The sequence below is a fragment of the Rhinoraja longicauda genome, chromosome 36 (assembly GCF_053455715.1).
Source record: "Rhinoraja longicauda isolate Sanriku21f chromosome 36, sRhiLon1.1, whole genome shotgun sequence".
Taxonomy (NCBI): Eukaryota; Metazoa; Chordata; class Chondrichthyes; order Rajiformes; family Arhynchobatidae; genus Rhinoraja; species Rhinoraja longicauda.
In genome coordinates, this window is record NC_135988.1 from 13,355,388 (window position 1) to 13,369,433 (window position 14,046).

General features: G+C 41.1%; 1 protein-coding gene across 1 annotated transcript in view; it reads right to left on the bottom strand.

The window, feature by feature from the left end:
• The window catches only part of LOC144610200 (serine/threonine-protein phosphatase 2A 55 kDa regulatory subunit B alpha isoform), a 66,912-nt gene that overhangs the window by 8,899 nt on the left and 43,967 nt on the right, over nt 1–14,046 (bottom strand). The window contains exons 3-6 of the mRNA XM_078428770.1: nt 6,829–6,926; nt 3,767–3,932; nt 2,158–2,270; nt 243–420 (exon numbers count right to left, since the gene is read on the bottom strand). Of these exons, the coding sequence (XP_078284896.1) occupies nt 243–420; nt 2,158–2,270; nt 3,767–3,932; nt 6,829–6,926 (555 nt within the window). The remainder of the gene's footprint in view (nt 1–242; nt 421–2,157; nt 2,271–3,766; nt 3,933–6,828; nt 6,927–14,046) is intronic.

The following is a 14,046-nucleotide window of genomic DNA, read 5'->3' on the forward strand; positions in this document are numbered from 1 at the left end:
TCCTTGAAAGATCAGCAGAGCCATTAACCTGCCCTGACAGTCTTGCATACTGAATAGACTGGCTGCGATTCAAGCCAAAATACACACCATCTGTCTTAGAATACAGAGTGCAAGGTATTGAAGAATACCAACATAACAATACATGAAAAAAATCCTTTGCACTTTCAAGTGAGATTAGGAACATTGCTGCCAAATAAAACATTTTGCTCCCAAAAAACGATCTGCCACATTGACAAGGATACTAAAACTTCGGTCTGTGATTTCTAAATGCCACAGGTTAATCCTAAGATCATCTGCTGATAAGTACGTTTCATAGTCACTATTGACTGAAATAGAGTTTATATGATATGTGTGTGCATTAGCAAATATTCTTCGAGGACTTGCTTCAACCATTAAATCCATAGGTTTGAATACCGGCACCTGGGAATGAGAAAAAACAAGGTATTAAAAGAATTTAAACAATGATGAAACCCATCTAGAGAAAGGCACATCATTTTACAGTACAGCTCTGAAGGGTTTTTGACATGAAATGTGAACATTTTCTCTTTCTACGGAGGGATTTTCCAGCATTTTTGGTTTTAATATAACTTTCCAGTAAATTTTATTGAAATAAAGTAATTTAATGAGGGTGCAAGGTATACAGTGGCACAGGTGGAAGTCATCCCAGTGCTTATTTTTCAAAGCTAATGCCAGCTATACATGCACAAAAAGGCAGATCAGGCAGCATCTCGGGAGAGAAGGAATGGGTGACATTTCGGATCGAGACCCTTCTTCTTCAGAAGAAGTTTGCAGTGACCCGTCTGAAGAAGGGTCTCGACCCGAAACGTCACCCATTCCTTCTCTCCCGAGATGCTGCCTGACCTGCTGAGTTACTCCAGCATTTTGTGAATAAATACCTTCGATTCGTACCAGCATCTGCAGTTATTTTCTTATGCACAAAAAGGCCTTCAGCTGTCAAGGCCCAGTAGCTGTGGGACAAATTCTCTATAATCTCTTCTCCCTAGCTCAAGATGTTCTCCGAAATACCTCCAACCACGATTTCTGTCTTCTTGCATAATCAAGCAGAATATACTGCATGAAAACAGGAAAGTCTAACAAATTCAAGTACTTCCTGTGGAAATGATCAATGTCTGTGTAAAACATTTCCTTTCAGTTTTTCAGTGCATTGATAGCATCTTGTCTTGCTCTTCTGACTTGCACATTTTATCGGATCCATTAATAAATTTACAGACCTCAGTTGGCTTTCTCCACAGCTCTTTTCAAAAACAGTTCATTGCTGGGAACAGCATATGACCCACATCAGCAAAAGAATAATATGAAGGCACCAGCGCATGCAAACAAGATTAAAATGTATAATGCAGGAACTGTGCAGGTGAACCCATTAGCAAAGTATTAACCACCTCTCAAACATGTTGGCAGCTGAAGAGTCACCTCTTTTGGGAACATTAAAACCTGAAAGTTTCCTCAAGATGCACAATTCTGAGGTGGGAGTGTACTGCCTACTTTTATCTTTACTGGAAGATAAGTCTAGGTAGAAGTACTGGAAATCCCCACTCATCAGGATTACATTTATGAAGATACTTGTACAATGGCTCATTGTTTCTAAGATTAATAAGGGAGGGGCCATGCCAGTCTTGCCAACAATACCCACATCCAATGAATTAATGAGCAAATCATGCTTCGGCCTTCTCTTTTCACAATAGACCTAGCCTGTTCAACATTTCTTGATCAGTACAGCCTTTCACTGCAAGTTTCAAACCTGCAAACGTATTCTAAAGGCACTCCTTTTATAATATGGCATCCAGGGTAGCAGAAGTACCTCACGTGGCCTGGCATGGTTTTGTTTGAAAACACTCCATAGGAGGTCTGAGACTTTTTGCTACAATAAAGGTGCCCTATAAATGTAAACTAAAGCATGTTTTGGACTTCAGGCCCTCAGTCACAGGTTGCCCAAATTGGGATACTGGGCATCAATATTAACACCACAGGGTATCTTCCGCAGTTGGTGCCTTGAAGCCAGACCAAAACTGCCACCCACAACTGTCCTGAAATTTTCTTTTAACAGTTTACACAGATTTTATAACCAGAGTCAAAAACAATGAAACATCCAAGATTTGCTGCGGTATTCTTTGAAGCAATTTGCACTCTCGTTCTCACCTTAAGCGTAGTGACTGTGGCAGGATCCCTATATCGACCATCCTCCTCTTTCAAATTATATCCTTCTGGCCGTTTATCTCTCTCACTGATTTTCCACAACTTTATTGTTTTATCTAAGAAAATAATACAAAATTGCATTAATAGAGAGGAGCAAATGAGCCTCTAGCACCCAAGTGTTGGATTACAACTTCTAAATGATTAACGGAGGACTTTTTAAAATGAACCCAATTGTGAAATGCAGGCATCTCATCCAGACCTGCCATCTGCATAAACAAGTGTCTTGTGGGAAACTTTAAATGATACCAATCTGGAATGTCAACTCACTGCATCATAGCAAGCACTGGAAGCAATGCTGCAATAAATATTAGCAAAGTATAAATGCACTAATGATGTAAAACGATAATTTCAGATCACTGCGAGAACACTCACAATACAATTTAGAACCATAGGACTGCAGTATAGCAATGTTCTCTTTGAATCTTAAATATTTCCACAACGAATTGGCAAAATTAATTTACTTTTACAATATACTAAAAACAATAGCTTAAATCTATATAAGATTTATCCATCTATCAGTGTCTCAAGTCATTTACCCACCAATATTTTAAAAATGCAGGGATTTATGTAGGCAAAGCTAGCTGCCATTTTTCACACAAATTAATTCGAAACTACATAGCTGATTGAAAGGAATTTTGGCCAGAGGTGTTTTTCCAATTTCATTAAGGGCGAGAAGGCAAGGAGGAAGACCACAGACTGTAGTCTGCAATATTTACTGTTCAGAATTATTTCATCAGTAAATAATACAAACTATAGCCATTTTATTTACTATTCGTATACAGTTATTTGTATACACTGGAATTTAGAAGGATGAGAGGGGATCTTATCGAAGCGTATAAGATTATTAAGGGGTTGGACATGTTAGAGGCAGGAAACATGTTCCCAATGTTGGGGGAGTCCAGAACCAGGGGCCACACTTTAAGAATAAGGGGTAGGCCATTTAGAACAGAGATGAGGAAGAACTTTTTTAGTCAGAGAGTTGTGAATCTGTGGAATTCTCTGCCTCAGAGGGCAGTGGAGGCCAATTCTCTGAATACATTCAAGAGAGAGCTAGATAGAGCTCTTAAGGATAGCGGAGTCAGGGGGTATGGGGAGAAAGCAGGAACGGGGTACTGATTGAGAATGATCAGCCATGATCACATTGAATGGCGGTGCTGGCTCAAAGGGCCGAATGGCCTACTCCTGCACCTATTGTCTATTGTCTATAACGTAATATGCTGGAGGAATTCAGCGGGTCAGGCAGCATCTGTGGAGGGAATGGATAGACGATGTTTCAAGTCGGGACCCTTCTTCGGACTGATCCCGACCCCAAACATAATTTGTTCAATCTCCCCCACTATAAGAAAATAAAAAACATGAAAAGAAAAATGGCGGCTTGGGGAGATTAATGAGCGGGTAAACAGTATTTGAGAAATTAAAGTTAAAAGTATTATAAAAGGGTCTACTAAAATCTACCATTAAAAGCTGTCAGAAAAGCAATTGCTCAGTCTAGAGGGAAGTGCGGCCAAGGTTGCTGTCCTGAGCAAGAGAATGAAGTAAAGCAGGAACTCACCATTTGTAGAGAGCAGGAACTGTGCAGCATTTTGCTGGGGTAACCATCTAATTTTATTGATCTTTTCTTCAATTTCTAAACTTTTCAAGTAGTCAAATTCTGGCTCGTGACTCTGAAAAGTACTGTAAACATTATATTCACCTCTGCAATGAGGCTGGCTTTTGTTCTGCAAGGAATAACAGAATAGATTAGAACACCACAACTATGTTAAGCTAAAAACAACAAGATTTGTAATCTACAATGCTAACTGGTTCTTAAAATCTAATTATATTGAAGGTTTTTCTGCTTTTTAAAAAAATTAACCAGATAAAGCAATGAATATAGAAGGTAGACACAAAAAGCTGGAGTAACTCAGCAGGACAGGCAGCATCTCTGGAGAGAAGGAATGGGTGACGTTTCAGGTCGAGGCCCTTCTTGTCTGAAGAAGGAATGGCTGACATTTTGGTTCAAGACCCTTCTTGTCTGAAGGAGGGTCTCAACCCAAAGCGTCATTCCTTCTCCCCAAAGATGCTTCCTGCCCCGCTGACTGACTCCAGCTTTTTGTGACTATCTTTGGTTTAAACCAGCATCTGCAGTTCCTTCTTACACAAAGCAATGAATATAACTGAATCAAGGAACCCAAAACAATTGAACATGTTTGCCTCGCAGTATTTAGCAAAGCAGTGTAATAATGCAGTTTGATGGTCAAACAACTCTGCTGGAAAATGGTTATGTCCAGCTGTTTAAATCTCTCCCCTCTCCTTAAGGTGAAAAAAAGAGGCTGTCAATGTTGCACATTCAAATTTGCAAACGTGCCTTTGTTAATGAAGTCATGTTGAAAGTTAGATTTTCCAGTCACAGAAGCCAATGTCAACAAGTTAGGTAGTCCTGAAGAATACCTTAAACAGAACCGATAAAGTGAGTCTGAAGGCGGCTCCTGACGCAAAACATTGCCTGTCCATTCCCTCCCAAGATACTGCCCGACTTGCCGAGTTTCTTTAGCACTTTCATTTTGCTCAAGACTCCAGCATCTGTAGTCTCTGCGCCTTCAAAGAAATTCTTGATTCCTCCAACACAAACTAGATTTGTCGAAAGAGAATGATTAGAGATTCAGGAGTTAACTGACAATCAAAGAAAGGCATTCCTGGATGGGTAGCTCAATTGTTTCTTAAGAGGAAAAAAACTGGACAGCTCTACAGAAATTTGAAGGACAAGATCCAGCAAAATACCTAGCATCTAAAGAACAGGTGGCAGTGGAGAAGCCCAGCAAAAGGCTAAGTCATAGCTGTAGCTCAAAACCATTTGCAAGCCAGCCAAGTATGACCCTGCTCCAAAGTCAAGATTAAGGATGCTCATCAAGCTCAGAGGGCAGTCAGTGCCCTCTCAAAAAGGACTTTGAAACCCTTGATCATGACTGTCTAAGATGAAAGCCTTGACGCAATCAAACAATCAGTTTGGTGTTGCCTTAATACCACCCTCACTAACAAGTTTGCATGCCAACTTAAAAACAAGGCACAGAAACAGTTGGTATCCCCAATGAACTTGTAAAACTCCATGCCGAGAAGCTTTAGTCAAAAAATGGACATAGTCCATCTCTGGGAAGAGAACAGACCAGGAAATCCTGGACATTCCATCACTGTAGTCATCTTCAGGAGAGGAGCTGCAAATTAACTCCAGCTAAGACAAAGGAGCCTGCCTGCTATCGAGACCATCCAGATACTCCTACCAGCTACCTGCTCTGCAGGCAATTTAGTGGCCAATGACTCCACCAACCCTCCAGGACACTGAAGCATCCAGGAGAAACCATGCAGTCACAGAGGGAAAAGTCCATATAGACAGTACTGCAGCTAAGGATGGAATCCAGAGTTGTGAGCTAGCAGTATTAGCTGCCGAGACATCCTCCAAGTGGAATGCAGAGAGTGGCACCAAATTACTATACAGGTCCACCACCAATTTTCTGGCACCCTTGGTTCCAGAGCTAGATTACCCATTTTGCCAGACCATTGGTCACGGCCTTTGTGGGGGGGAGGGGGAAGTCAGTCGTGGAAGTAGTCTATGGGAATGGATCCACCAGCTCCAGCCCGGCTGGAGTTCCAGAACCCTGGCTGCAGGTGGAAAATTCAACTCGACGAAAGTCTTGAGGTCAAAAACGGCCGTAGGACTGGCCTTTTGGGGGGACTTCCCGAGGAGGAGCGCGGACCATCAGTTGCCAAAAAATCAGTGGTGGACTGGTACATGACCTCTTTTGGTCTCATTTTGAATATGTCAGCTGGGGAAGACAACCTCCTCAAAGTAAAGTTCCCACTGAAATCCATCTTCTTGCTTCATGATGCCATTCAAGCCACAATCCTAACCAATGGGTTCACAACAGAGAATAGGTTCTCTTATCGAACAAGTCATCAGATGTGGCTGCATACACCTCTTGTCAAGGCATTTCCTTCTGCAGAAAATGACGCATCACTTGGTTCAAACATGCATGGTAATTTCAGGCATATAATCAGAAAAAAAGACGCTTAAGTTGGTAAAGGATTTTCATTAAAAAAATAGGAGCAGGTCTTCCTCGCCTCCTAATCAACTGAACACTCATCACTTACAAATCTGGGTACCATCGCACAACCAAACAATGTACACATGTAGCCACTGTGTAATAAATCACATAGCCCCAGAATGGAAGTTGCGATGAAAATGCACATAGAAATGCCCAACCAATTTCAAAATGATGCAAAATGCCTTGGAAACGTTACAGAGAGATTTAAAGAGAATTTCAACTGATCTTCTGGACAGTTATGTTAATAGAACATGATAAGTTAACACAAGTGATGTTCTTGGAACCTAATTATCTGCATAAACCTGCAGGGACACGGTGAATTCTATGTAATTTATTTTGCAAAACATTTCAGCTCAAACATAGATATCCATGCATCCTCTATGAGGCATCAATATGCAAAATATAAACAGTGACAAGTATGGATCAATGACTTGCCAGGAATATTCCTTTGAACATGCCACCACTGAACTGCAGAAATAGCTAAATCACCATGTTACTTAATTTCAACTTGATGTGCTACACAGATAACACTCACCTCCTGCTCCTGCTGGAATATGACGACTCTACCCCCCTTGTCCCCAGTTGCCAGTAGTTCTCCAGAGTGGTTGAATTCTACTGTGGAAATAACATCAGCTGTAACGGTAAAGAATGATAAAACATTAGGACATTTCACACACGTAGTTGAACTGCAGGAAAATTAGCTGATGTGCACAACACCTCAACTCTGCTTGAAGCAGTTTTGAGCCAAGTAACCAGATAAGGAACAATTTATCAGATGAGGTTACATGTACCACTTGTCAAGCTCATGAGGATATGATGAAGGAGTTCTGCATGCACACACACACACACACTTGAAACATTGGTCTTAATCTCTATATCCGAATCTCAAATTACAAAAAAAAACTCATTGGACATGAGATTGTTACAATTTACAGGTGTCCAGATACTGCCTGGAATTCTGCCAGGAAGCATGCGGGTACAGCAGGCAGTGAAGAAAGCCAATGGAATGTCGGCCTTCATAACAAGAGGAGTTGAGTATAGGAGCAAAGAGGTCCTTCTGCAGTTGTACAGGGCCCTAGTGAGACCGCACCTGGAGTACTGTGTGCAGTTTTGGTCTCCAAATTTGAGGAAGGATATTCTTACTATTGAGGGCGTGCAGCGTAGGTTTACTAGGTTAATTCCCGGAATGGCGGGACTGTCATATGTTGAAAGACTGGAGCGACTAGGTTTGTGTACACTGGAATTTAGAAGGATGAGAGGGGATCTTATCGAAACGTATAAGATTATTAAGGGGTTGGACACATTAGAGGCAGGAAACATGTTCCCAATGTTGGGGGAGTCCAGAACCAGGGGCCACAGTTTAAGAATAAGGAGTAGGCCATTTAGAACAGAGATGAGGAAAAACTTTTTTAGTCAGAGAGTTGTGAATCTGTGGAATTCTCTGACTCAGAGGGCAGTGGAGGCCAATTCTCTGAATACATTCAAGAGAGAGCTAGATAGAGCTCTTGAGGATAGCGGAGTCAGGGGGTATGGGGAGAAAGCAGGAACGGGGTACTGATTGAGAATGATCAGCCATGATCACATTGAATGGCGGTGCTGGCTCGAAGGGCCGAATGGCCTACTCCTGCACCTATTGTCTATTGTCTCCGTACATCTCAGTGCTGCTTTTTCCATCCCATTCAGACAGTTGCCCTGCAGGTGCAAATACTACACATTGTCTTTGCAATGGGACAGCCATGTCACTGTATTGAAACACTGACTGCAGAGTTACATAACTCTAGCTAGTGCTTCTACTCAAAAACTTAGAAGCAGCATGCTCCAATAATTCTGGACTTGTTTGCATACAAATGCATTCACACAAGCCCTAAACCCAGTTTGAAATTTTACTCCTGCCATTTATTGCCAACTATTAGATGTGTCAAAGGTCTTTAAATAAACCATTCATGAGTAAAACATGTCGGCCAGGATCCTGCTCCGCCCTCAATCATGTTACTCAAGAAATCCCTGGGCGGTGAGATGTCACCTTCAGGTTCCGTCCAAACCTGGGGCATAAAAGATACAAAAACAGTTGGACAAATTCAGAAGAATGTTCTTGAGCCAGAAACTGGTGATAGTGTACAAATTGCTAAATTATTGAGGTGAATGGCTCTGGAACTCCAACCAGGCTGGAGCCGGCAGATCCATTCCCATAGCAGACTTCTGAGGTCATCTTGGTCCCTGGCTGGCCAAGGCTGATCGTTCCAGTACCATTCGACTCCTCTCAGATGGTCTGGCAAAACAGATAATCCAGACCCTGGAATCAAGGGTGCTGGAAAATCAGTGGTGAGCCTGCAATGACATATATCTGTAACGACATACATCCCAGGTGCAAAAATAGTTTATTTTCATCATCACGTGCTGAAAGTGGGTCACTTTTAAGCAAGGGGGTGAAAGAGAGTAGAGAGGCAGACCAGTTGTCACTAAAACCATACCTGGCACCTCGGATACAACGTTTGTGTGGTGCTGTCGATTCAATGCAAACTGCAATCTCTCAAGAGTGCTTGTTTCCAGCTTGGCTCAGTGGTAGTACTCTGTGCCAGAAGGTCATGCAATCATGCATCACTCCAGGAACTTGAGCCTGTAATCTAGATAACCCAAGGCCCTGCCCTGTCTGCTTTCTCTCATTTTGGAATAAATAAGATTTCAGTGAACTATTTCTGGAAATGTAAAGTTCTCTGTGGGTTCTGGCTAATATTTATTCCTCAACTATCAACTAAACAGGGGGGTTTGAGTTATAAGTCTCATTTGTTGTGGGGCCAGGTATACACAGTAGACACCCACCCATCTCCATATTACAACAATGCAAATACAATGTATACAATGCAAAAGTACACAATTAACCAGGAAACACTTTGCAAATGAAAGTCTTCCAAGAGGCACCTTCTTCTGCAAGTTTAATAATCTGGTCTTGAATCATTTTATTTAAAAATAGTTTTGGATGTGGTAACTCATTACACACCCAAGCTTCTCCCACTCCCTCACCCAAGAGTACAATGTTTACATATCTCTAATGCTGCTGCAAGTAAGAATTTTATTGTTATGTTTCGGGACATGTGACAATAAAGCACTTTTGACGACTCTTGACCCCCCTCCTAAACCAATTGAATGTCTTGGTTCTTGGTCCTCCAAAATATTCCAAATGGAATTTAAACTGGAGGTGTCCACTTATATCAATTAGAATTCCCAGCAAAATACTACAATTAGCCATCTAATTACAGAGTTCCAAGGCCAAGACATACACACACTCACACAGTCACTCATCTAATATCTAAAGCTGGAACTGAAAATGGAAACTTTGGTTTGCTCGATTTGTTGAACAAAAAACAAACAAGGCCAAGTCTGTAAATTTATCTCTCACTTCACAGCAAAAAAATAGGGCCATTAGACACCTCATTATGGCTTCTATAAAACAGAATTTAACATCTCTATGTTCTGATGAATCATTTACTACAACCATATTTCAAACTACATCTTTTTGCAGAGACATCACATTCCTACTTGCTTTGCATACTATATTGAAGTCAGGACTTTAAGAATAAGAAGTTCATGCAACTTTGAAATCAATTGTTTTTGCCTCCTTTCAAATCTGTAAGGTTTTAAAATTCATGCCATGTGAATATATATTCCTCCCCACTCAACTCTCCTGCATTTAATAACTGGTCAAAGCTTCAGACAGGTTGCTAAATTTAATGTGCCTCCTCACAATGCATGATTCAGGACCTGAGACTATTACAATTCAAAGTTGACATATGCAAAGCTGTATCAATGCAAGTATTAACTACATCACAAAGTACAACAAAGCTCTTCACAAGCCAGCCCTCCTGGTACAAAATTTACAGATAAATCAAACATAGGTGGCAGAACGGTGTATAGCAGAAAGACTTCATTGGGACATTGATATGTTAAATGAAGGATCAAGAAAGTGACAGAATTGAGGAAAAATGTGTGACCATCCAAGTCCGAAGAAAGAGTAAAAGTGGGAGCAATTGTTAAGTAGTGAGAGACTGAAAGATATCGGTGTGCAGAGAGACCTAGTGGTATATGAATCAGCAACTGTTAATAAGCGGGTACTGCAAGCCATTAGTAAGGCAAAGACTGAGTTACTCCAGGATTTTGTGTCTATCTTCGGTGTAAACCAGCAACTTCAGTCCTCTAACCAGTCTGAAGAAGGGTCTCGACCCGAAAAGTCACCCATTCATTCTCACCAGAGATGCTGCCTGTCCTGAGTTACTTGAGCTTTTTGTGTCTAATCTTCGGTTTAAACCAGCATCTGCGGTTCCTTCCTACACAACTTCAGTTCCTTGCCACATAAAGGGTATATTGACCTTTATTGCAAGATCAGTTCACAATAAGAAATTGCATCTTGCTACAATTATAGAAGCCCCCAGGCGAGACTACTAATTTTGAACTAGTCTGTTTTCCCTGCCCAAGGATCTCCTTCTGATAGAAGGAGCTCAGCAAAGGTTAACCAGATTAATTCCAGAGAAGGCAGGTTTGTTATACGAATGGAGATTAAACAGACTGGGCCTAAAGCCTCAAGCTTGGATAAGAGGTGATCTCATTAAAACATAAACTTCTCAAAGGGTTTGGGAGTGTTGACTTTTCCTTTAGCTAGGTTATCTAGCAGCAGGGGGGTCACAGTCTCAAAATAAAGTATACGCCATTCAGGGCAGGATAGAAGACATTTCTTCACCCAGCAGGTATGAATCTTTGCAATTCTCTAGCCACAAGGAATGTGGAGGCTCAGCAGCCGTGTTTAACAGATATTGGGATATTAAAAGAGATACGAGGCTAAGCACATGATAGCGGCATAAAAGGAAAACATCAGCTGTGATTTTATTGAATAGCATGAAGGGCCACATGGCCTACGCCCACTTTTCAATCTGTTCTTAAACTGAGCAAGCCTTTTTTATTTACACACTGTTGTACACATTTTGGTTTGTAACATCCCTAATTACCATTATCAGATCTGAGTAGATTCCACCAAATGAAAATTTTACTTCGACATTACCGCAAAAATTTAGATCGTCAAATGACAAACTACATCTTAAAACAAGATTGAGTCTGACCAAAGTTATTTTTATTGGCTCACTCATCACTTGATTTCATTTCTCAAGACAAGGCTAATCCTGCACACTTCCAAATTTCAATCACATAAAAATTCTACACAATCGATCACAATCCACTGCCATTTCCTTTCAGCCGCACGATGTTTTTCGCCAACACATTCATCAAATCATCACTCCAATAACCGTTTACTGTATCCATTCATACATTGATTTATGAAAAAGAAATTTAAAGCACATTTCCCGATCTACAAACAACTTTGGAATATATGGACGATATACCTATCAAGCAAAAAGAGACAGTCTGGTGAGCAGCAAAATTATGTTGCATACGCAGAAGCCATAGCAATTCTTGAGATCAATCAATATAGTTATATTGAGAAAAGTGCTTCAGAATTCTTATCCAGCAAGATATAAAGGCGAGAATTAAATTCAATAACTACATATCTCACACACTGAAATGCTCCAACAGACTTCAACTCAGTGGGATTGTTCTCTCTGAAGGACAGCATGAACACTAACAAATTGGCCAATGTGAATGCCTTATTCTTACCCATCAAACAGTTGGCCAACATTCACTCAAACTTGCAAAGGACAACCATCACAAGCAAAGTAGTGCACAGCTCAATCAAAAATAAATACAGCAGGAAACAACTCCACTCAAAGGACTTGAAGAGATGCAGGGGCTGGGAGGAGAATCCAAAAAGATAACCAAAACTGGCAAAAAGGCAATTCCATGCTTTCTATTGAGAAACATTTATTTTCATATCACTCCGACTCAGAATCATTTTGTTCAACCAAAGAATACTGCTAAGAGACTAAGAGGAACTATTGACCAGCACAGTGTGAGCAAAGTGCACTGCACAAACCTGTCAATAACACACATCAGGGAAGCAGTTGTCATTATACAAGGCTTGTTCCATGCTCATATTCCTACCTGTACACATCCTATGTTCCTTTGTCATTTAAAATAAGATTTTAATTAATGACACTTGCTACTCTCACCAACTCCATTCACCAGATTCCACTGGTCACTCGACACTTAATTTTGAATCAATTCAGAAGTGAATATTTGCATTGCATTCCATCACATCGAGACATGGGTTCAATCCTGACCACGGGTGCTGCCTGTATGGAATTTGTACATTCTCCCTGTGACTGTGGATTTTCTCCGGGTGCTTGGTTTCCTTCCATACTCCAAAAACGCACAGGTTTGTAGGCTAATTGATTTTGGTAAAATTGTAAATTGTACCTAGTGCGTGGGATAGTGCTAGTGTACCGATCGCTGGTCGGTGTGCATTCGGTAGACCAAAGGGCCTGCTTCCCCCCTGCATGTCTAAAGTCTAATCTTCCAGTTTCCAGAAGTGTCAAAAGCCACTGAAAACAAAACATGCATAGAATATCAGATAGCAATCTCTGGCAATTCTGTGAATATTATATGTGAAGCTTCCTCTAATTGTAGGGAATTAATACGTTAGTTTATTCTGCTGGCAGTCTGGAATTTGATGCAGGACTTCAAGCCCTGAACTACCATGCAAGTTTTAAGTTAAATTTTTAAGCAATAACCGATTACTTCTGCCTGGTCTCTGTGTTATAATTCACTGCCAAAAAATCATGTTGTGAGGACAAGGCTAAACTGCCTGCATGACTCAGTGATCTGATGTTGTTCGTTTTGTCAGGCCCTTTCCTGCACAAAGATTATCGACAGCATAAGGCCTCCAGTACACAAGAGAAAGAAAATCACAAAGGAAATAACAAGCAAACCAAATTAGAGACCTGTTTTACAAGCTAGATATATTTGGAGGTAGACACAGATAAAAATAGTTTGCAGAACAGAGTTCTAAGCTTTTACCACCCTTGGTGCAGAAGTATTAAATGCACTGCTGAAAAGTCTGGCTTGTTGCTTTAAGATTACCTCTTCCCAGCCAATGGATCAAGATTTCCATTACTAGTTTACCGTACTATCTTGAAAACCCTCATTACCCTTCACACAGCCTCTCCAAGGCCACCATCATAATCAAGGAGGAGTTTCACCCCGGTCACTCCCTCTTCTCCCCTCGCCCATCAGGCAAGTGGTACAGAAGTATGAAACGCGCACCTCCAGATTCAGGTATTTATGCACAAAATGCTGGAGTAACTCAGCAGGTCAGGAAGGAATGGGCGACGTTTCGGGTCGAGACCCTTCTTCAGACCCTTTCCTGCACAAAGATTATCGACAGCAAAAGGTCTGAAGAAGGGTCTCGACCCGAAATGTCGCCCATTCCTTCTCTCCTGAGATGCTGCTTGACTTGCTGAGTTACTCCAGCATTTTGTGATTAAATACCTTCGATTTGTACCAGCATCTGCAGTTATTTTCTTACACCTCCAGATTCAGGGTCAGTTTCTTCCCAGCCGTTATCAGGCAACTGAATCATCCTATCAACAACGAGAGAGCAGTCCTGAGCTACTATCTACCTCACTGGAGACCCTTGGACTATCTTTAATCGGACTTTACCTTCCACTAAACGTTATTCCCTTTACCATGTAACTGTACACTGTGAACGTATAGTCTTTCCGCTGACTGGTTAGCGCGCAACAAATGCTTTTCACAGTCCCTCGGTACATGTGACAATAAACTAAATTAATCTACCCTAGTTTATGCAATCAAA